Source organism: Cylas formicarius, unplaced genomic scaffold (assembly GCF_029955315.1).
Source record: "Cylas formicarius isolate icCylForm1 unplaced genomic scaffold, icCylForm1.1 PGA_scaffold_10__41_contigs__length_53128322, whole genome shotgun sequence".
NCBI classification, from domain to species: domain Eukaryota; kingdom Metazoa; phylum Arthropoda; class Insecta; order Coleoptera; family Brentidae; genus Cylas; species Cylas formicarius.
In genome coordinates, this window is record NW_026844214.1 from 1,661,913 (window position 1) to 1,685,092 (window position 23,180).

General features: G+C 33.7%; 3 protein-coding genes across 6 annotated transcripts in view; 1 reads left to right on the top strand and 2 right to left on the bottom strand.

Moving 5' to 3' along the window:
* LOC132696996 (uncharacterized) overlaps window positions 1-13,684 on the bottom strand; it is a 59,989-nt gene extending 46,305 nt beyond the window's left edge. Inside the window, exons 1-2 of one of the 3 annotated variants that reach the window (XM_060662260.1) lie at window positions 13,438-13,684; window positions 9,760-9,845 (exon numbers count right to left, since the gene is read on the bottom strand). In XM_060662260.1, coding sequence (XP_060518243.1) covers window positions 9,760-9,816 — 57 coding nt within the window. In that variant the 5' untranslated portion in view covers window positions 9,817-9,845; window positions 13,438-13,684. The remainder of the gene's footprint in view (window positions 1-9,759; window positions 9,846-13,437) is intronic. The other 2 variants (XM_060662227.1, XM_060662234.1) reach the window with 2 other exon arrangements.
* Window positions 13,685-13,779: 95 nt separating this feature from the next.
* Window positions 13,780-20,569, top strand: LOC132697044 (dystrophin-like). 2 transcript variants are annotated; one of them, XM_060662302.1, is made up of 9 exons: window positions 13,780-14,230; window positions 14,280-14,416; window positions 14,482-14,689; window positions 14,751-14,994; window positions 15,062-15,173; window positions 15,418-15,596; window positions 15,659-15,750; window positions 17,998-18,476; window positions 20,038-20,569. In XM_060662302.1, the coding sequence occupies exons 1-9, from the start codon at window positions 14,181-14,183 to the stop codon at window positions 20,346-20,348; spliced, it is 1,812 nt and encodes a 603-aa protein (XP_060518285.1). In that variant the 5' UTR covers window positions 13,780-14,180; the 3' UTR covers window positions 20,349-20,569. The 2 variants fall into 2 exon arrangements, with proteins under 2 accessions (XP_060518285.1, XP_060518294.1); XM_060662311.1 differs by having other exon boundaries at window positions 14,296-14,416.
* A 179-nt stretch (window positions 20,570-20,748) lies between these two features.
* LOC132698177 (hillarin) overlaps window positions 20,749-23,180 on the bottom strand; it is a 77,955-nt gene continuing 75,523 nt past the window's right edge. Inside the window, exon 13 of the mRNA XM_060664111.1 lies at window positions 20,749-23,002. Within this exon, the coding sequence (XP_060520094.1) occupies window positions 22,706-23,002 (297 nt within the window). The 3' untranslated portion in view covers window positions 20,749-22,705. The remainder of the gene's footprint in view (window positions 23,003-23,180) is intronic.

Genomic DNA, 23,180 nt, shown 5'->3' on the forward strand with positions numbered 1-23,180 from the left:
TTGCCAGTGTCTTAATGCTTGAACGCAAACAGAATAAACAGTATGAGGAGCCCAAAATAATTTTTACAGCAAAATAAGAGTGGTATACGTTTTCCATAAGTTTTAGTTTGCTTTATGCGCCATAACCACAGACCACAGATATCACAAAAGTCATTTGGATTGTTCACACAATATCATCCTTTCATATTTATAAGTTCTACAACTAAAAATACGCAACAGCGAAGATGACAACCGCGAACACAGTAGCACGAAGACCAATAACAACCAAACCGCGCATAAGCAGATTAGAACACTGTATTGACGCTTTTGCGCCAACTCTGTTGTTTTGCAGATAAATCTAATGTTATCCAGTGTTGCCAAATCACATTTAATTTCATAAAAATCAATTCATTTAAAGATCATCGAACAATGTAATAATAATAATAATAACATTTTTAAGATATAGAGAAGTATAAAAAAATGACGTGACAGAGCAAAAATATGGCGTTTTTTGAGAAAAGGACCCCCAAACATATACAAATAAGCAAACAAATTTTAAACATCAAAGTCACTATAGACCTGTGCAATTAATTTATTGAATATTAACATTTTTATCTGTGAAAATTCAAAATAAGGCACGACGAGGGTTCCTCCGAAAATAATTTAATTTTAGAAACCTAACGTTAATCATATGTTTTGTAGTTTTTCCAAGGCGTCTTCGTTATAGCGAGAAAAAATAAAGCACCTTCTTGTCTTGTATGTAAAAATCGTTCTTCTACAAACAAAAAAACATTCCCACTTTGATAACAATATTCGAATCGGACGTTTGTCAATTCTGACGGTCATGTCAGTGAATGTATTCGCCTTGTTTTGGTAAACTTGTTGTTGGTAAAAATGTTGCATAATGTACTATTAAGCAAGTTCCACAGTATTTTTTATATTATGTTACTTATTTTGGAAACAAGTTTTTTGGTGATCTCGATTATTAAGATTTTCGATCACCAAAGTGACTAAGAAAGCGCTGCGGATAATTTAAATTCAATACCAAAAATTATAAGCAAGAATTATTTTCATATTTTCACCTAATGAGTGGAAAGAAGAAAGAAAGAAAGGAATATATTCAACAAGACCTAGAGCAACAACGACAACAATGATAGATGAAGCTGAAATCCGAAAGAAGATATAAACAAAGCCTTAAAAAGGGCAAAAAATAATAAAGCACCTGGGCCAGGAAGTATAAAAATGGAGTTGTTGAAATTTGGAAGAAACGGGGACGTATTTTTCATTCAAGTAATATTTAATAAAATTGAAAAAGGAGAAGAAATTCCGAGAAAATGGAATTTGTCATATATGTCTTCCAATATATAAAAAAAGTAAATAAAAAGTCAACCAACAATTATAGAAGAATTAGAGTTGTCCCCTAAATAGAACAACATATAGATGATTTAAGCGAAGAATAATCAGGATTCCGGGAAAGTAGATCATGCCTGGATAATATATTTATCATGAGACAAAGGCACAGAAAAGAATACAGCCCAGAACATTAAAACACATATGACATTCATTGACTTAGAAAAAGCGTATAACAGTGTACCCAGGAAACAATTATTGGAAGCTATGAAAGGAATGAACGTTGGAGCAAAATGGATAACGATATGTTGCAGTCAAAGAGTACATTCCAGTCAATATATACATTTACTAGCCAATGCATGCATTCACTTCCCATTTTATTGGAATGAACACTTTAACTAGTAACTGCAGTCAAAGCGTTAATTGATGAATTTCAAAATAAAATTTCGTTTAGCGAATAATTAAATTAATTATTGACTCGATGAACACCTAACATAGAAAGAAAATAATTTGAAACACATTTATAAATAAGAAAAACACTTTATTTGTTTGAACAATTCAAACTTCCATGGCATTTGGAATGGCACATTTTTTTTGCTATAAGGCATGCACATCTATTTGTTGTGCATTTTGTTTTACATTGGCATTTAGAAAATCCCCCAATCATTCGCCCTTTTTTTAAGGCACGCTTCACAATTATTTAAAAATGTTTGAATATCTTGTGCTGTTATATTTTTAAAGCGAAGGTTAAGTTCCTTTTTCATTCTGTCTCGTCCACCATGTCCAATTGATTAATGATTTTCATATAAAACTTCAAACAATTCTTCAATAGTAACATAATATAGCCCTTTTTCGTTAGCTTTTTGTGGAGTATTGTTAATATATTCGTAGAATTTAACTTTCATCGCTTCTTTATCCATTTTATATTTATGACTAAAAAAATATTTAATAATTATTAATCACTCTGGACACATACAATTTAAACAATTCACTTACCAAGAATCTCAAACGGAAAAACAACAAACAGCAAACGGTGCAGCACGAATAAAGAGGTTAGGTTTTCTATTTCCCGGTAAATTTAACCCACTTCCCACTTTGACTAGAAGCAGTCCGTGAATGTGTTCATTTCGGTTAAAATGAATACTTTAACTACGGAGTTTAGCAAATGTATGCATTGGCTAGTTAATGTATACATTTGCTAAATGAATGCTTTGACTGCAAATCTACGGAATATTGAATTGGCATTTCAATACAAGAAACATATTTTAATGGAAATGATCGAGTTCGAATACAAATTTTCCATTAATATGCTAGACGCAGTCAACTTTATTAGTAAAGCCTGGAAAGATGTGCCAGCAGAAACAATTCAACACTCCTATCGTCATGCAGGACTTATTACCGAGACAGAATCCGAACAGGACTTGGAAGATGATCAGCCACTAAGCAAGTGGATAAAGCAGTTTCAAACAACAATTACGTTTACAAGTGAGTAGTTGCAAGATTTTATGGTGATAGATCAGGATTTGCCTACAACAGCAGACTTGACAGAGAAAGCCATATTACAACAAGCAAGAAAGGGTGAGGAAGAGCATCCAGAGGAAGAAGAAGACGAAAAAGTTGATCTGGGACCACCACCAACCATTCAACAAACCCTATATTCAGTTAAGCGGCATAGAAGGAAATATATTGCATTCACTACTTTTCGCGGATGATCACGTGATTTTTGCACAATAAAAAGAGGACATGGAATACGTGATAAGAAAGCTACAAGAAGAGTATGAACTGTGAGGACTGAAAATAAATATGGATAAAACCGACAACAAATTTAGATTTCAATTTGGAGGACGAAATTACTAATAGCTGTGAAACTTTCAAGTATCGACAATACACCGAGATGGTACATGTTTAAGAGATATAGAGATCAAAATAGCACGAGGACTGATATGGAGCAAAAGTATGGCCAATGACAGCAACGATTAAAAACAAAATAAGAACCAGCGAATTGGACCTTATCAGAAGATGTTTACAAGTCACAAGAACTGACAAAATAAGAACTGCAGATATTTGGCAACTAATGAGGATAGAATGCTCGATAACAAAGGAAATTAGAAAACAGAGCTTTACAATAGTATGGTCACGTATAAAGAATGGAATGGAAAGAAAGACTGGATATACATTGGACATACGAGAGATCTGAAAGTAGGGGACTGGAATGTGAGAGAAGGAGAAGAGGAAGATTATTTTCGTGTTTTTTCATGGTCGTACATGATCTTCGAATCAAAAATCAAAAACTTATCTTCTTCTCTTTTTAATAAATATTAAATAAAATTTAATAGAGGTATAATAAATCAGAAAAGGTCGCACCTACATTGTATTGTGTTTCTATTTATTAAAAATAAATATCATATTTTGGATCGATTGGCTTAAACTAGACAAGTGAAACCAGCGAAAATTTCTTCGCACGTTCCACCTGTTGGACGACATATTGTTGACGAACAAATAAATGCAACGCATAAATAAAGAGGACGATACGGACGAGCGTATCGTGAATGAATTATATTAAGGTCGACACTTTTTAATCGAAAGTATAAATATCTATGTGGCCAAAAATGAGAATACATTCTTGTTGGCATCTTCATCTTTAAAAGAAATTATTACATTAGTAACTATAAAGGGTGTTTTAAAAAAAATCGATAAACTTAAGTGGTGATTTTTTGTTTAAAATAAAGGGTGCTTTTGTTATATGAATGTTAGGTCACAATTCAACCATGTTTTTATTTAAATAATAAATATTTACGGAAGGAAACACACTTAATGGTCTTCTCTACTAAATTTAAAGATAAACTTCCATAAATTTCCATAGACGGGTTTATTAGAAATTTCTTTGCCTGGTGTAATTTTTCCATAAAACTAAAGAATTTGAACGCCTTGTACTTAGCATCTCATTCTTTTAATATCCTCCATACAGTTGATGCATAAGTATTTAATAATGCCGTATTTTTCCTGATATGCAGAAAGTATGTTTTTATAATAAAAAAAAATTATATTTGAAGCGCCATATCTTCTAAATGATTGGCTTTTTTGACACCACCCTTTATGTTAAACAACGACTCCTTTAAATGTTTGCGTCTGTATTGAAACATTATTTGTGATATATTTCATATGACACTAAATTAAATTTAAAATAGGGCCATTTTGCATTTTAATATTCCATTTCACTTGAACACGGTAAGTTTTATCGTGAAAATAGATCTGACAAAAGTTATAGATCATTCAATTCTTTACAAAAATTGTTCAGACACATTTTTTTCTTACGACTCACAATTCGTGAGATATCGCCAGGGCTATTAAAAAAAATCATATTTTGCATAATATGCACACATTCAACTACTTCAACAACTATGTCTTTGTCTTCATTAGAATCATAAATAATTGGAGCAAGTATGGCCCTGACAATTAATGCATACCACAGTGGTCCCGTCTGATGGGACACGCGGTCATGAAATCCTCGCGCTAATGGGATATATTAAATATGGGACTTTTGTGCATATTTCAATTTTTCCAAGACAAATACATATTTTTAAACTTTAATATAAGTAAAAAAATATTTATTTTTAAAAAGCGAAATTATATTAACAGCTGGAAACATACTTTCAAAAAAAATTCACATTGTTTTAATAAAACACATAAAAGTGAAAACTAAACTAATATGGTACAATTAAGGCTAAAGAATCATTATAAATTGTTCCTGAACCCTCATTATGGCTATGCCTATGGCTTATTACTCCCGAATTGAAATTAAATAGAATTTATAATTTTATAGTGAGTCTTGTAATAAAACTGAAAGACTCGTTATAAATAATCATTTACGGCTGTATCAGAAAACTTTTGCTTGTATTCACTATGCCCTGAACTACCATCGAACAACCAGTTTTACAATTAACATTAAGTATCTTTGGAGTGGAGACTGAACTATTACGAAAACGCTAAACAAATTAGAGTTTTCCATTTATCATAAACCTTCACACACGGACACAGTCATACATAACAGCTCAAATCACCTCTATCAACACAAAATGGCTGCATTTCACTCTTTTATACACAGACAAAATACGACACTCTCAACAGAAAATTGCAACAAAGAACTTAATATCATTAATCGAATTGCACAGAACAACGACTACAATCGGTCCATTATCGATAAAATTATAAATTAAAAACAAATCCAGACAACAGTAAACTCTCTTTATCCGAAACCTAATACAGAACACGAACAACTTAAAACAATTACATACATCGGAGAAACCAGTAAAAAAGTTTCAAAACATTTGTCAAAATATGGTTTAAAAATAACTTTCAGAACTAACATCACAATAGGAAAATATTTAAAAAACAATAAAACGCAATGTCGAAAATCTCAAGATTCAGAAAATTTATATCGGACAAACAGGTAGATCCTTCAAGAAACGCATTAACGAACATAAAAGAGCGTTTAAAAACAATAGTCTAGATTCTAATTATGCTACACACTTAAACACAGAAAAACACATTTTTGACCACAATTTTGATATTTTACATACAGTCAGAAAAAGTAAAAAATTAAATTTATTGGAAGCCATGGAGATTAAACAAAATGAGACATTAAAATGTGTTGCTTAACAGTCAGTTAGATATACACACTTTGAACTTCCATAGAAAATTTATTTACCGTTCTACAAAGTTAAATTTGAGGAAAATAGAAAGCTGAAAGTCCAATGTAAATGAAACATAAATAACAAATGTTAATACTGTTCAAATTGGTGACCTGCAGCATCAATACAATTCTGAGTACGAGTCACCACTGATTCTGTACATCGTATCAAAACGTCCAATGAGATTTCTCTACACACTGCTTGAATCTCATTCCAAAGAATGTCTAGGTTACGTGGTTTACGTTTGTACAACTCATCTTTTACTGTGCCCCACAGAAATCCAGTGGTGTAAGGTCTGGAGAGCGTGCTGGAAACTCGATTGGCCTATCCACCGGCCCGACAAATTTTGATCCGGGTAAGCTCGTACGTCCCTGTGATAGTGCGGCGGAGCACCATCTTGTTGAAAATAAAAATCATCATTTCAATCAGCAAGCATTGTTAGGTAATTAATACCAGTTACAGTGCCTTCAAATCGAAAAGGTCCAATGAGTCCCCTTGAAGACAAACCGCACCACACATTTACACCAGGCAAATTTACAACCTTTTCAATTGTAATGTGAGGATTTTCTTCACCCCAGTAAACACAATTGTGCCTATTGACAGTTCCATTAAGTTTGAACTGGGCTTCATCCGACCAAATGATGCTACCCATAAATCCCGGTTCACGTATCACCATCTCCTGAATCCATGCACAAAATTGCAACCTTCGATCTGGATCGTCGTCATTTAGTTGTTGCACCAGCCTTGGAATGTAAACACGATACTTGCCTCTCTTCAGAATGCGTAGCACGCTGCTAGCACTTACATCACTTTCACGTGCCCCTTGCCTTGAAGATTTGTTAGGAGAGCGTTGAAACAGTTCCAAGACTGCCGTTGATAACTCATCACTTGTAGCTGTTCGAGGCCGACCTGAATGACCTTTATGCACATCACACACTGTTCCATGAACTTCGAATTTGTCTCGTATGCGTGTAATTGTTAATCTTGAAGGTGGTTCTGTATCATACTCCATTCTCCACTGTCTTTGAACTTCATTTACATTCTCAAACTTCCAGTACCACTTAATAACCTGCTTACGTTCTTCAAAACTCAAACGTACGTTCCCCATGTTGATATTACAAATTCCAACTGATAATATAACATAGAGGGACGATTATGCTGGCACCTGGCGAAGAAATATAACATTAGCCTTGTAGAGCGGGAAAACTACAATAGTTTAAAGTGTGTATACATTTTTTTGAAGCACCCTGTATATAATTTCGTTGAAAATCTGAACTTCTAATTCTTATTTACAGTTTTAAAACGTAATGTTGTTTATTTAACTTTAACAATTGATCATCAAGTAGTTTATTTAAAGAAAAAGACTGTAATTGGAAGAAATATCTTCCAACGAGAGTGCTTTTAAGAGGATTAAAATTTAAGGTCGTATAAGCAAGTAAAAGCGGATCCTAATCTTCAATTTTGCAACTGCAACTGCAAAAATCACTAAAGTTCAAGCGAATGGTATGTAAAATTCCTGTGGGAAACTTAAATTATAAATGCCACTTAACTTACCGATTAGTCCACTAGATTTTAATTGTAGCTTATAGCACGTACTATTTAAATTGTCTGACATATTGCATAACATTTTTCTGTGTATTAGTTTTGGGGTACAAAACAACAACAACAAATACATTCACTGGCATGACCGTCAGAATTAACAAACGTCAAAATTTAAACCGTGCGGTAAAATCTCCGAAACACATCCGATTGCTCCCGGAAATGTCCGAAGCGGCTCGGATCCGTGGGAAACGAAACTGACGTGGTAAAGTGACGCGTCCCGCGCGCTGGACCGGTGTGTAATTAGGTGTAATTCCATTGAAAGATCTGAGTGAATCTTTGCAGGTTCAAAAAAATTCATCGGAATAAAAAACAACTCAAAACGCTGGAAAATAATGATTCATTTTTTTATTGATTCAACTATTAGTAACCGTTAGTCTATGCGGGTCGTTAATAAAGGGCGTGACGCTATTTTTAAAGACTAAGTTTCTTAATAACAAACGCAAATTAACGATCGCCATTAAACAATATCGCCGGAGTATGCGATAAGAATTCTTAATTCGGTTGTTGTAACGCAAAAATTATGAAAACCGCCCGTGCGTAATATTAGTTAGATGTAATTTTGCCCGTTTCTTATCTGTCGAAACATCATCAGTTTCAACATTGGGTAATTTTTTCGTTTCGAAATCGTCTGTTTACTAGTTGTACGCCCGGTGCAAATATTCAAAGCGCGTTTTCCTTCGTTCGTAATCTTGCAATCTCGTAATTGGTGGTACAGTTGCTTTTTTTCCTTAAGGAAAATATCGGAATAGACTGAATTTTCTCAAAGTGTACAGAATATTATATAAAGCTGCTTAATTCTCTTAAGCCTGTTTTCATAACCTCAGACTTTGATTTGAAATCTTTTAACAGAAACCATCTCATAGAAAGTAGACCGTTTCCGCATAAAGACTCGGTGAGACACATTTTATGTGGAAGGAGTCTCTTCCTGGGTTTTTTCTATCGTGCTCATGCGGACACCTATGTAGCTTTCGTAGGATTCGTTTTACGTGTACTTTGTATAAGCTGCCTATCATATATTCACTGAATCTATTTCTAAAGTTATGTGAAACTTTCGTTAATATAAAATATCTCGCGCATCCTGTATGATAGACGAAAACTGCAAATATGATATATGTTGCTTTCGATATGGTTCATGCCGCTGACTAAACCAAGTGGCTCTTTTATTTACGTTCTTCTTTGAAGACAAATTTGCGGGACTTTTGTATATTTGTCTTTAACACACTCACCATGTAAAGTCCGTTCATAGAAGAAAGTGACTAACTGATACGAATTAAGGAAAGATCCTGGCAAGCTGTAAGAATGAAATATGGCCGAACAGGTCCGTACTTTGCTTAGAATTTAATTATTTAGGGTTTTCTTGGGAAAGATACTAAACAATATTTATTTACGTATTTATGTTTAAATCTAAAATAAAATTACAAATTATTTTTATTACCTATTTAAATTACTTAGAATTATTCACATAATATATCAGTATCACTATCGCTATCAACGCCTGTTCTAATTAATATTTGTTCTATATTATCTGCAATATGCATATTCGATTGTTCTGCTTATTCTATATGTTTCACAAAATTCGCCCAACTTTGTGGAGGGATCTTAAAAACTTCGGTTTCTAGAAGTTTGAGAACATTGGAGTTAAGACGGGGCAAAACATTGTTACGACGAATGGCAGATTTCAGTTGGTGCCATACATGTTCAATAGGATTAAACTGTATGACCTAGATTTTTCGCATAATCATCACAGACGTATTCCTTTTGTAGATTCAAGCTTTGTAGAACCTCAATTAATTGCTTTTTGGTATAATATTCGTGAAAATAAATGTCGTTATTATACATGTAGTTTTGGGTTGTTGCTTTTGTGTCACATGAGGAAGGGGTTTTAGTCAACTGTCTACTGTGATAACTTGCATTGTCATTACAATGACGCTATTAGGAGGAATGTTTGGAACTTGTTTGTTTTTAAACCAACTTTCAAATAAATCAGCGGTGGTGTCTTCATGGTAATCTAGAGAAGAATCTTTAATATTTTTCACAGACAGAGAAAGTCCATTTGGAATCCAACCATCTTTAAAGCCAGCATGCAAAATAGTTATTCTTTTACCTCTTTTTGATGGCGTGTTTGTTTTACACTTACCAGTTGAGTCAACCCAACTCTTTTCCGGGGTATCATAAGTGTCGAACCAGGTTTCATCCAAGTAAATAATTGGCCTTTGTTGTTCTCTGTAAATAAAATTTCCATTAAAACTTGCCTTTTGTCAATTTTTAAAAATCTAAAACCCATATGTTGAATACACTTCCATAAGGTAGTTCTGCCACATTTAACACCGGTTTCATCTTTCTCAAGCCTCCTAATTAAGATATCTAATGTAGGCACGCTTTGTTCCTAGTATAACTGGTAAATTTTACGCCGTATTATATCTTGATCACTTTCATCTACACTCGAGAAAATTTTCCATACAGTTGATGTTGGAATTTTGCTCAATGTCGCCGTTCCTTCTAAAGATGCTTGCTTGTTGGCACCACGTTCAATGAGAGTCAAATAAATATCGTTTATGACTTCCTTAGTCCCAATAGCATAGTGTTTTCTACATTTGGGCGGGAGTATCTCGTGAGATACACTAGACTCGCACATATTTTGCATAATTCGTACACGATTCAACACACGCTATATTACACACGAAATGACAATGATTACTAATAAACGTAAACTAAGTAGTATACCAACCAAAGAATATAAGTTAATGACCACCACCCACAGACCATACCGGGTTATTCATTATATTTTGACACCTACCTACAAGTTTAATTTTGAAGGATAGAAAAAAATTGTAAATTCAAAAGTTTGAAGATTTTTGCTCTATTATCTTATGCAAATGTCAGAAAAAACAAAATACTATCGCAAACGGTCAAAATGACAGCAATATCTTTTTTTTTTAATGGAATGTCCTATATGTTATTAGCTTAAATTGTAGACCTTTTTTTCCTGATATGAAAAACATATAGTTTATTGACATTTCATGTAGCCGTTTTTGAGATATTTCAGTTTAAACATAATTATCATTCGATTTCTGGACAATAGCCATCTTGTTTAAAAATGGGCAGGTCCGGCTTGATAGCAACCATATTATCTATGTTTGGAATTGTTTTAACAATGTTATACTTTTGACAACCAATCAAAACTAAAGATCTGCAGCGTGTTAAATAACTTAAGATATTTCAAATGGGTTATACTGGGGAAGAAAAACGCCAAATAACAAAAAAATTATATTATTCAAACGGTCATAATGTTGCAAGGGTTGAAAGACTGTTGATAAATGCAATGAAAAATGTAATTAAACAATGCGGGCACCGCCTTTGAAGCAAAAGGTGTCCATAATTCCTAAAACACTCAGTATAGATCATCACAACCCCTGAAAGGGGTATCTACTAATACAACAAAGTATTTAATTTTAAAGGTATAAGTTCGCTTATCGATATATTTATGTATTTATATATATTTGACAATAATTTTAAATTACTTCATTCAGTCTCATCTATAACTTTTGTATTTGAGATTTTTCTCAAAAAAATAAATAATAAACGAGATATATTCTTTTGACACAATATAACGTACAATCGTTGTCAATGTTGTTAATGTTCAAATAATTAGTGAAGAGTTTATTAATTTTACGAACAAAAATTGTTTCTGTATGGGTGGATAAATATGCCAATTAAAAATAAATATTCATAAAGCCATATGGCTATTAGGGATAAAGAAGCATTGCCTTTACTGATAATATACAGACACTCATGAAGCAACTATTAATAAAAATTGAGGTCCAATCAGCATCCGCATGCCCGAGATTTATAACTTCGATTTTAACCATTGACCTTGCGGCATTCAACAACCAACATGGCCGCTGACAGATCTTCAATAAGCTTTGATGCGGCATTTTTACGGCAGTATTTTCTAGTTCTAGTTAGAGGTACTGGGAAAACAAGATTGCTTTCACTGTATGCACCCTGTATAAAGTGACTTTCACGACAATTTACCAACAAAAATGGAAATTTTTAGAATGTTTTTAATATTTTTGCCCATAAACGACACACCCTGTTGATAATTTAAACAATGTTCGAAATGGAGGTTATAGCTCTGAATCTCTCCCGTTTCCCGGTATAAGAATTTTTCCAATAGAGTAAATGGTTTTCGACAAAAAAACTTGTTTTCTAAAGCCATGCAGTACGTGGTAATTGTAAATGACGTCGTCGCGTCTAGATTGAGGGGGTGAAATGATGATTTTCATTTGGATTATTTCAAATATCTCGACCAGTGAATGTGATAGACGAAAACCGTAAATACAAAAGTTCTAGCTGTCGATGTGGCCTATTTTTAAACCAATTGACCACATTTTTCACGAATTTTGATTTATGGCTAATAATTTAATACCGAAAAGAAAGATTTTCAGGGTCTTTTACATTTTTTTCCATAATTGAAAAACCCAGTATATAATGCCTGAAATAAAAGTTATGGTCCCGGATCTCCCGCATTTTCTGGTTCACAAATTTTGCCGATCGGGTTAATAGCTTCCGAGAAAATAATTTTTTTCAGGAAGCCAAAATATACAAAAAAATTGACAAAAAATAAAAAATGAAATACGGTGGTGGACTTCTACTTTTCCGCCAAATCTGAAGTCGGTAGCTGCAAATTTAAGACAACTGTTATGTTGTTGAATATAGCACTTAATATCTTGAACACCCTGTACAACAGGTGAAAACCTTAAATACAAAAGTTTTAGCTGGCAATGCGGGCTACATCGTCATGTAAAAGAAACGGGTATGCGAAACACGGTCTTTTAGTTATAGCCACTTTTCAATAATGGGGTTACCCATTTTCCAGTTCTTCTGAATTGCGGCGCACCCTGTACATTGTTTAAAAATTATCAGGAATAGCAGTTTATGGAGCCGAATCTTCTGCGTCTTCCCGTTCAAGAATTTTTTTTCTATTACTGATCTTTCTGTTGGTCAAAAGCGATTTTTAATTTTCTTAAAATACTTCCCGACTCCCCAGCCCGGAAATTTATTATTATATTTATTATATTTATGCTTCGGATAATATGGGTTAATACCAGAGAAGAACGCAAAAAGGGCACATGCACTAGCTCTGGCGATAGGCAAAAAACACTTAAATTTTCTTTAGGTTTCTTTTCGCTTCTCGATAATACGAGTACTTATTATTAACTGGACCAGGCAAAGGGCGATATTGTATTGCATTAATAGATATTGTAAAAATAAAAGATGGCGATGGCGAAGTATTCCCTTTTACATCACCACAACACGTGTCACATAACAATGCGACCTCCATTTTCTATTTCTATATTAAAAATAAAAGTACCCCAAATTTTCCGGTGCGACTAATTCAGTCATAGAAAGTAAATATTATCGACATGCGATCGAAACAGGATTCGAAATTTCGCACTCCGAATCGATTTTGTGTACAGACTGGATTCGACTTGATATTTACTAACCAAAAACAATCTTATTCTTTGCTTTGCTTTGCTTTTTTAAGTTGATATTACATCAGCTCTATCTGTTAAGATTTCTGACGCGTTTCGATAATGATGGAAGGTAAATATAATCAAAGATTACATTTTTTAAGGAAGTCGGTTGAATGAATAGGATGTTTCGGACATGCCGTATCAGCGGTCTATTGTTGATAGGCATTTCAAACAATTTCACATTCAAAACGGCATGTGCATTGAGAAAGTACTTGGATTCGTGATTCGGGTACTTATAAAACAATAGTCAACGACATTGTGTTGTTTGTTTTACTTACATTTGAGGTCAATGAGCAATTAAACGATAATTATTATTTTAATGTCAATGATTCGCGTTCTTCTATTTCACTTCCTGATAAATTAATTTATTTACGTTTGTCGTGTAGTCGATTCATTAGCGCAGATAATGTTTATACACTTTATACACTTTTATGCACTTTCTTGTGTTGTTTTGTATGTAAAGGTTCTCAAAAATCAACTAATATGTACATTAACCCTACGTGGTGAAAACTAAAATTCATTACTTCTTAATTGCGACAACCAACATTACACCACCCTATTCTTAAGGTGGTCGTAAACGATGCATTGCAAAACGCAATTAGCCGGATGTTATTGGATTGACCCTATTTCTTAAAATACAACTTTCATCCTACTCCAACATGTTAGTTGTTTTACCGGATTTATTTTTGAATTTTGAAGAACCCGGCTTTAAATACTAAATTCATATTCGCACAAAAGAGCGTACATGGTCGTCTTTAAGAAGCCCCCGACTCTACCGCGGTCAGAGAGCAACAACGTCTTTTGACGTCATTGTTTACCAATCTGTGATAAATGCCGAAATTAAAACAGTTTTTAAATCATTTAACGGTTTTTTCAAAAGTAGATTATAGCCTTATGCGGTTTAGTTATTTAGGTAATGTTGGAAGAATTCATGAGTTACTACGTGTGTGTGTTTTTGTTAACCACCTGCTGCACAGATTTTGAACCTGTATCAACACCTGTTGCATTGAATTAGAAGACAATGAACTGGAGTAAAACGGAAAACGAAAGGGGATTCGCTTTTTACGTAAAGTAATTGTATTGGCAGAGTTTTAATTCGATTTGACTGAACATTTTTTAGTAATGAAAATAACCAGACTCAGTGGGATCATCCAAAATTTTCTGACATAAAACAGGCCTTGGATGACTGCAACTACGTTACATATCCGTCATATAGGGTGGCTCTAAAATTTAGGGTTTTACAGAGAAGTTTATTTAGTACGCTTCAAATTATAAATTCAAAATTAAATTCATTAAATAATATGGTTTTCATAAAATTTTAGTGGACGAAGTCCCACTGCAGGTGGTAATAGGTGTGTTCGAAAGGCATCATTTAGGCAATAATGAAAGCACTCTTGGCTTAGAAAGCTCCGATTTGGAAGCTGTCTTATCAGATATCTATTTTGCTGCAAATAAAATGAACCACATGAACATCGATGTAGATTTTGCTACAGAAATCACGTTAAATTTTTTGTATAATGTGTTTGACAGGTGAGTTTTTGTTTTTTTCTCCTGCCATTTGCGTCCACTGATCCGGTGTTATTATTTTTAGTAACAGAGTAGGCAATATACAAGTGTCGTCTGCAAAATTGTTACTGGGTATTTTAAGTAACTGTTCCTTACTTGATTTATACAAATTTTTCTTCAATTTATGTTCAGACCACAATAATTGTGTTACAAGGTCAAAGTTACATTCACTTCTGTCAAAACAATGCGACATAAGCAAATACCTCCATGAAGATGTTTATTTGGGAACTCACCTGCTCCTTTCATCGATTGAAAGCTGTTTTGAGAGTGTAAGTCATAATGCTGCATAGATTTTTGAAATGTGTTACATATTTACTGTTTTATTTGTGATTATAGTCTCCGGGATTATTAGGAGTTACCGAAAGTACATTTATTACATGGCTCGAAAGCAATCCTAATATATTCTCATGGACTCATTTACTTCATAGAATAAAATCATCTGAGTTAGGTGAGTGGGTCATGCGTAGACAAGCTGCACGTTTTTCATGAGGAAAAGGAAATATTTTAAGGGGATAGTCTTAAAAGTTTAAATGGAAGGATAAATAAAAAGAAAGTTATCATTTATAAAAATATATTTTATAATTTTTTGCCAGATTATAACTTGAAAAGAGCATATTTTTGGACAGGTGAATATTTATATGAAATATAATTAAATGAAGTTTCAAGTAATTTATTATGAAAACCTTTTCCAGCGATTCATCCAGTCAAGTGTTCAAGTTGCCGAACACAACCCGTTATGGGTCTCCTCTACAGATGTGTGAAATGTTCCCGTTATGTCCAGTGTCAGAAATGTTTCTTTACGGGTAGGATTAGCCACTCCCACAAATTGTCCCACACCGTAAAAGAATTCTGCGGCACTGATTATAACAAAGTACGGTTTAATTAAGTCTATGCGTTAAAGCTTTATCTAGAAGGAAATTTTGTACTTTTCAGATAAATTCCGGGGAAATTATCAAGAAAGTGTGTACCCTGTTTTGTTCTAAAAGGTCCGAACTTGGAAGATTTCAAGTTGTCGACCCTGTAAGGTGCGTAAATAACCTTTGACAATGGTTCGAACACTATTAGTTTTCTGTAAAATACTTTCTTTCGTAGAATTCTTATGCTTATTTATTAATGGACTCTGTTGAAGATCATTTATTTTTGAGATGTTATTTATAATGGGGGTGTTATTGGAATGAGTTGAGTTGTATTTGATGGATAGAAAATTTTTTGAGTCCGTACATTAATGGTCAAAGGTGGGATATACACTTTGCCACCTCCAAGGTTGCCACTTAGGTCCTTTGTTTATTATAATTCACATTAATTATATAACGAAATGTTTTCTGCGTATGTATGTTGACGTACCTGAAATTTTTCAGAAAAATTACTACATCTTCCCACTTCATAAAGTTACAGGAAGGAAGTGGTCACTATATAATTATCGAAAAATGCTGTGCTATATCTTTTATTAGGAACCTGTATCACGCGTATGTTCATAGTAGAATAAAATTTCTGTCATTGGGAGACCTAGGTATAATATGTATACAAAAATGCGATTGAAAGTTTACAGAGAACATTTCTCCCTTAGAAAGAAAGTCTTAATATCCCAAGATTTAAACCACATAAGAATGCATTATAAACTCTTCGGCATTGGAAAATCGAAGAGTACTCACTGATATTCTTCTAAATTTAGGTCAATTATAACCATGCCTTCTCTGTAGAAACACCAATAACTGAGACCTGCTGAAACTTTCACTGTTTAGACCCGGACTTACTCTCTCACATGATTCCTTCAAGAATGAGTGGTTATGTTAGACTATTGCATCGACATTCTTTATCTTATTCATAATCTTCTCTTGCTTTTATTTAATTAAAGTATACCACATAATAAATCATACTTTTTTCTTTCTTTTTTTATTTTGCCTTCTCTTTGAAAAGATGCTCTTTCCAATCTGAAATATCAGTTATATTGTTACTTTTCTTTTCGGACTCAATTCATCGCATTTATTTATTTTCTTTTTCTCTTTCACATTTTTGTTTTATTATTGTTGGTAACTAAGCTTTGAGCAAAGAGTAAGTAAATAAAAAATAATTTATGAATACTTAAAAGTGATGTACAAGATTCGTGGGTCACAGATTAAATATTTTCATAAAAATCAAAGACCCATGCCTTTATTTATTAGTCTCTGTAGAAACACCAATAACTCTCAAAATTCTCCTTTACTGCCTATCTTTACTCGCACATAATTCCTTCCAGAATGAGTGGCTTCTTTAGAACCTTAGACTATTGCATTCAACCACCTATTTAAAATATTCCATATGATAAATAATTGTAAGACCCTATTCTTTCTCTCTTTCTTTTATTTTGCCTTCTCTATGATAAAATAGGCAGATTCAATGCGCTTTTGAATCTGAAGTATTACTTTTCTTTTCTATGCCGCACTAAATTCGCCGCATTTTTTTTATTTTCTTTTTTAGTATCTAAGCTTTGCATAATATAATGAACTTGTATTTGGATCCTTAAGAGGGCACAGTTGTGGGTTCAACCTGTTTGTGTCCCAAACAGCAAGTAAATAAAAAATAAATTATGAATATTTAAAAATGATGTACAATGTTCGTGGGTTGTCCACCATCCCAGATTAAATATTTCCATTAACATCAAAGTAGCTTTATGTACTGGGTTATTCATTATAATTTGACACCCACCTACAGGGTTAATTTTCATAGATATAAAAAAAATGTCAATACAAAAGTTTCAATATTTTTTCATTATCTTATGCAAATGTCAGAAAAAACAAACGACGATCGCAAGCTGTCAAAATGACAGCAACATAATTTTTTTAAATGGAATCCCCTATATATTATTAGCTTAAATCGTAGATCTTTTTTTCCTGATTCCTGAAAGACTTAATATCGTTTTACACGATCTAAACAGAGAAAACCCCGATATTTTCAGCTCGTGTAGTAATAGGAAACTGAAAGGAAATACTGTCCGATGCATAGAAAGTAATGGAGGTTACGTCGAAAATGTTTGACATTAATTATTGATATTTTTATTGTTTGAATATTAAAATTTCATTATTTGACGTCTTTTTTCCTCAGTATAACCATATTTAACTTACGCTGCAGGTCATTAGTTTTGATTAGTTGTCAGAAGTAGAACATTGTTGAAACAATTGCAAACAAAGATAATATGGTTGTTACCAAGGCTTTAGTATTTATATAATAACTCTGTACTTTGCCCTTCACTTAACTGCTAATGTTTCTATTCTAAAACTGACATGGCATTGCAGTTGTTTAAAAGAGCAGGTAGTAAAACCACTGCCGCCTGGCGACTGCGAAGTCGAACCCTTATCGTCTCCTCAAACTCAACTGCAATCGATCATAAGGCACTTGGAATCGCAGAACAGGGAATTGCAACAGGTGTTGATTCTCGGTCACGCGAGCGACAGGGAAATGAGAAAATACCTCGAAGAGTACCGGGTATGCATGGAGAATCACATAAAAAAATTAAAGAGGTTGAAGGGCCAAATCAAAAGTTGCCCGGATTCTTCAAAGAACGCGAAAAGGGTCACCACGGAATCTACGCCTATGGTTCAATTGGGTCACGCGAGGAAACAGGATGCCGAAACGTTCGACTATTTCAGCCCGATCGTTCCTTATAACGAAAGAACCGGAAGTTACAACATTCCAGAATGTGATAGCAACGGATGCGTTGATTCGAAATCGAGCGTGCAATATACTATAGAAGACTTAAGCACTTGGATCGGTGGTAAGTCTAATTTACAAGAAGTTGGATTTTCACAATTGATCAATAAATATTCACCTGTCAGCTTTCGTACACAGCAGTTGCTAATGGCATCAGTTTTCTTCGCTTTTACTCTTTGAGTAACAGTTGCATGATTTTGCAGCCTTTAAGTCCCATATTGGTGTTCGGTTAATTGGTACTTTGTTATTGTAAAAATTACGTTTACAAAAATGTCAGAAATGATTAGCTTCGAGTTACTCCGAGTTAAAGGTCATTTCTTTCTTCATATTTTCACATTAATTCGGGCGATACATAATAAGGTCTGTCGACTTAGATAAATTCAAGATTTTTTTTAAGTGTATAAATTTGTGTTCGAACTGGATCCAGTTGATAAATGTTAATGCTTTTTCGATTGCTGTTCTATTTACTCCTATAGAGTTATCGTTAAAATTAACATAGATGGTCCTTTAATTATTAGAAGAAAACACAATCTTTGAAAATTTGTCAAAAACTGCCGATGAGTTTATTTGTCATAATCTCCTTTATATTCTTTTGAGCCTAGTTGGTTTTTTTCGTCTGCTCTTTCCAATATATTCTCTGCCGCATATGCATGGAATGTTGTAAACTCCTGGTATCTCAAACGAAATTTTGACTTTGACAGATCGAATATGTTGAGAGGTTTTCGAACAAGTGGTAAATCTGGTTTTGACCTTATTTTTCTTAAGAACCTTTGGTACGTGGTCAGTGATGTTTTGAATGTACGGAAGGATAACAGTGGCAAGTGTGGAGTTACTTACGGTCAAATTGTTCAAAAAACTTTGGTAACAGCTATGGGTTCTTCCTTAACACTCATCATCGTGAAGAAAGCTCTCCACACCTCCCACCTAAAACTAAAACTATGGAACCTCTATGTTGGTCATACTTTTGTTATGGTCATGGTCAAGAATCCCTACCAGATTTTCTTAGCCATTACACCTTACATCTGCTCTTCCCTCTAATAATTTCCACATTAAAGATATTAAGCGTTCATCACAACCTCCGCACACTCCACACTTGTCACTATTGTCCTGCCTCACATTCAAAACATCATTGACCACATATCAAAAGGTCTTAAGAAATCCCTCAACATCTTCGACCCCATCAAAGACAAAATTCCGTTTGAGTTTACAGCATTCCATGCATCTGCTCAAAGAACATGAAAGAGCGTTAAGGATAAAACAAATAAATTCATCAGCAGTTATCAAACACAATCACTTAACCGGTCTTGCATGAAATCAGATCTTCTACCAAGGAAAGCAACCTAACAATCTTAACCACGAATCATGTCTGTCACAAGGCAATATTCATGCCCCTCATTTAGCTCCGCCCCGCTCAAGCATTATATAAGCAGGTACAAGGTACAATGACAGCCAGTTTCAGTTAAGTCCTGAAGAAGCTAACACAGGATGATTAGAGAAACGTCTGTAGTACAGCAGTCTGTGAAAGTTTCTTTGAAAAGTATTTTTATTTCTGTTCTGGTTTGTTTTTTATCAAAAACAATGACAGTTCACCTTTGCATATGACCTTTTACCACGTTTACTTTTAGGGAACCCCTCCTTATCGCAGATGAACCTAACGGAAACCGATAAGGGTAATTATATTCCTAAATCTCCCGTCAAAGTCTTGCACAACGACTTGGACGAGGCCCTAGCAAAACTGCAACAGATTTTGGCCAATAATTTTTCGATGGAAGAGTCGCTGGGTCCAATGGACAATACCAATTTGAAATGCGCGGTGACAGAGGTAGAAGGAATGCTAACTTCCATCATCGATAACGTAGAGTTGAGCAGGAGCGGTTCCGCACAACCAGTGAGACGAAAATTCGATGAGACTGATTTTGTACAGAAGATAGAATAGTTCTTAAATTAGCTACAGAGAAATATAGCTATTTTTGCGTGCATTAGGAAAATGTATATATGGTGTTGAAAATATTAAGACTCTGGTAAATATTGACGTTACCTGGTAAACAATAAAATTTACCAGTTAAGATTTTATACTTTATATTTTTTAAAGACTGTTGTATTTTATATTCGAAGCATAAGTTAAAGGGGTAACATTGGGTTACTTTTATTAGTGCACTAAATGTGAAAAATATTTTAATAAAGTTTTTTTTATAAATTTTGTTATTTCTGTAATTACGATACCGAAACACATCCTTGGCAACATTAAACTTGCACAAACGAGTCTTCCCAATGGAAGAGTTAGATCGTTGATTGAAATGCTTACAAATCACAGGAAACAGGGAAAGAAAATGCCATTTAAAATAAATAAACTTTTTATTTGTTTTAAAATGCAAGAGACATGAATTTAAGCAGTTTATAAAATCTTTTACATTTTTTTAACATATGTTAATAGTAAATAACAAAATACGTATAACTTGATAACGTGCATAATTATTAATATCTGTTACAAAAAAATATATTTCTCTTTAAACCTTTTTTCGATTATTACTTATTGCACAGTTTACGACGACATTGAAAATATTTTGCTCGAATGGCTATAGCCGAAGCACTTAAGTTCCACACAAATTTTCAAATTGTTATTTGAAGAGTGGAAGTAACACAGGTGGCAAATTTTATTCTGTTAATTTATTAATATAAAAAAAGTGCAACTCAAACGGAAAACTAATATTAAGGCAAACTGATGTAGCTAATAAAACAAGTGAAAATAAAAATTATAAAATGAAAGAAAAAAAAGAAACGGGGTGAGTGCCGTTTAATATTTCAACAATGTTTTAACAAAATGGCGTTAAAAAATATTGCTCATATATTTTGGAACTTTTAACAATAAAAATAAATACATTTTAAAGAAAAAAGATCTCTCTAGCCTATGCTTCTTGCAGTTTCTTATTAGTCTTGAAGCAGTAGATTACTCACACAGGGTAACAGAGAACAAAGATATTTTATTTTCTGATTGAAGTGCAGTTCAGCTTTTAGCAAATCTTTCGGTTTTACAAATCACAGCTTTTGTCTTTACATTTGTAGGATTATCTCTGTCTATCTGCATTATGACTGCTTTGCTGATTTAAAACTTTAAGTGTTTATAACAAAGTCTCAATATATCCCAAAATTCAAAATTGGCCATATTGACCACACCACAAATGGTGGGTTGCACCTTGCTGCAAAATTCTTGTCGCAGGACATAAAGTTATGCCTGCTGATTAAACTTAATCTGAATTCAATCGGAAAAGCCTTGAGTCAGCAAGAATATTAGAACAAACAAAATATGTTTGTTTTTATTTTGACCACCAGACGATCTATTATTGGTAAATACACTATTTAAACAGCAAAGCAAACAGGAAGGAATCTCATTTGCCCCATTATAACATATAAGCACAGGTGTTTAGGGTTCATGGACAAGCAACATACCTGACTTATCCCCTTTTAGAAATTCTGTGGCTCTGTCTGTTTCATTTGATTAAACTCCGGTTGTAATTTAGCTTCCCTACTTATGGCAAGTTCCTTTTATCAGAATAAAATGTTTTGCCAGCTTTCTTTTTAGCGATAAGTATATCCAACTATTTCCCTGTCACTGCAAAAGTATTAATACAAGTTGCCTTATAGACTTGAACAACATTTCCATGTGTCTAATGCCGTCTTTTCTACGCTCATTTTTCATATTAATATTTTCATATTCTACAATAATTTTATAAATTATTTAAGTATTCATATATATAATAACGTTGTAAAATTTGTTTGTTGTTTATTTGTTTTCTAACTAACCAGTAGGTTTCGCTAATTTTCTCTGGGAATAACTCAATTTCAGAAATTGTGGCACTTACCACCTTTGTTACTCCCACTCCTCATTTGAACTTTTTTTCGACAGTCTGACATTCGCAAAGGAAATTAATGCTTTATGGTCCAGCCAGTGGGATTTAGATATGAATGAATTGAAGCAGTTCATGAATATAGATACATATCACCCGGACCATAAATAGCGTCTCGTTCGCAAAATAATTCCAACATGGCAAGTAACGTTAAATTGTACCATTAATTCTTGCTACAGCATTAACTTTCTCACATTAATGAGCACCATCAGGACTACGCAGATCGCGTTTCAGACATAACCTCAAAACGATAGTACGTCGGTTAATGTGTTACGGCTTCGCCAACAAATAAGACAACAAAAAAAAACATTAATTTAGGACTAGAAAACGTCTGAAACATGGTTGTCTGCTCGCTTCTAATATTGTTTAAAAGCGCCACGTGGAAAATTTAATTCCGCTTCGACGAGTTTATCAGATACTTGCAGCAGTGTGTGAGCAGGTGCTTTTCTCCGGCAACGTCGTGGGGCGACGCCATTTCCCTAGTGTAAATGTCCAGGCCGTATTGTCCTTCTTCGGGGAAACTGATGTTGAACGTCACGATATCGTCGGAAACATTGTGGGATACGAATTTAGATAAGCGTTTCTCCTCGACCCCGTTCTTGTGCAACGTCGCCATGAAATCAGTCAGCTGTCGCGACATCCGGAACTGAATTTCTAATTCGCGGCCGGCAAATATCAGGGCGTCCTGGAACAAAAACATTGTTAAGTATACGCTAAAATCCCATTGAATTTAAGAAGACGACGTTTGCCCTCTGCTTAGGTTTAAGGTTGGGAATGAAAAGGCACGTTGTATTCATTGTAAGATGTTTTTCGAATTACATTTTTTTAAAATATTTGTTTTGTAGCAATGTAATTTTAATTTT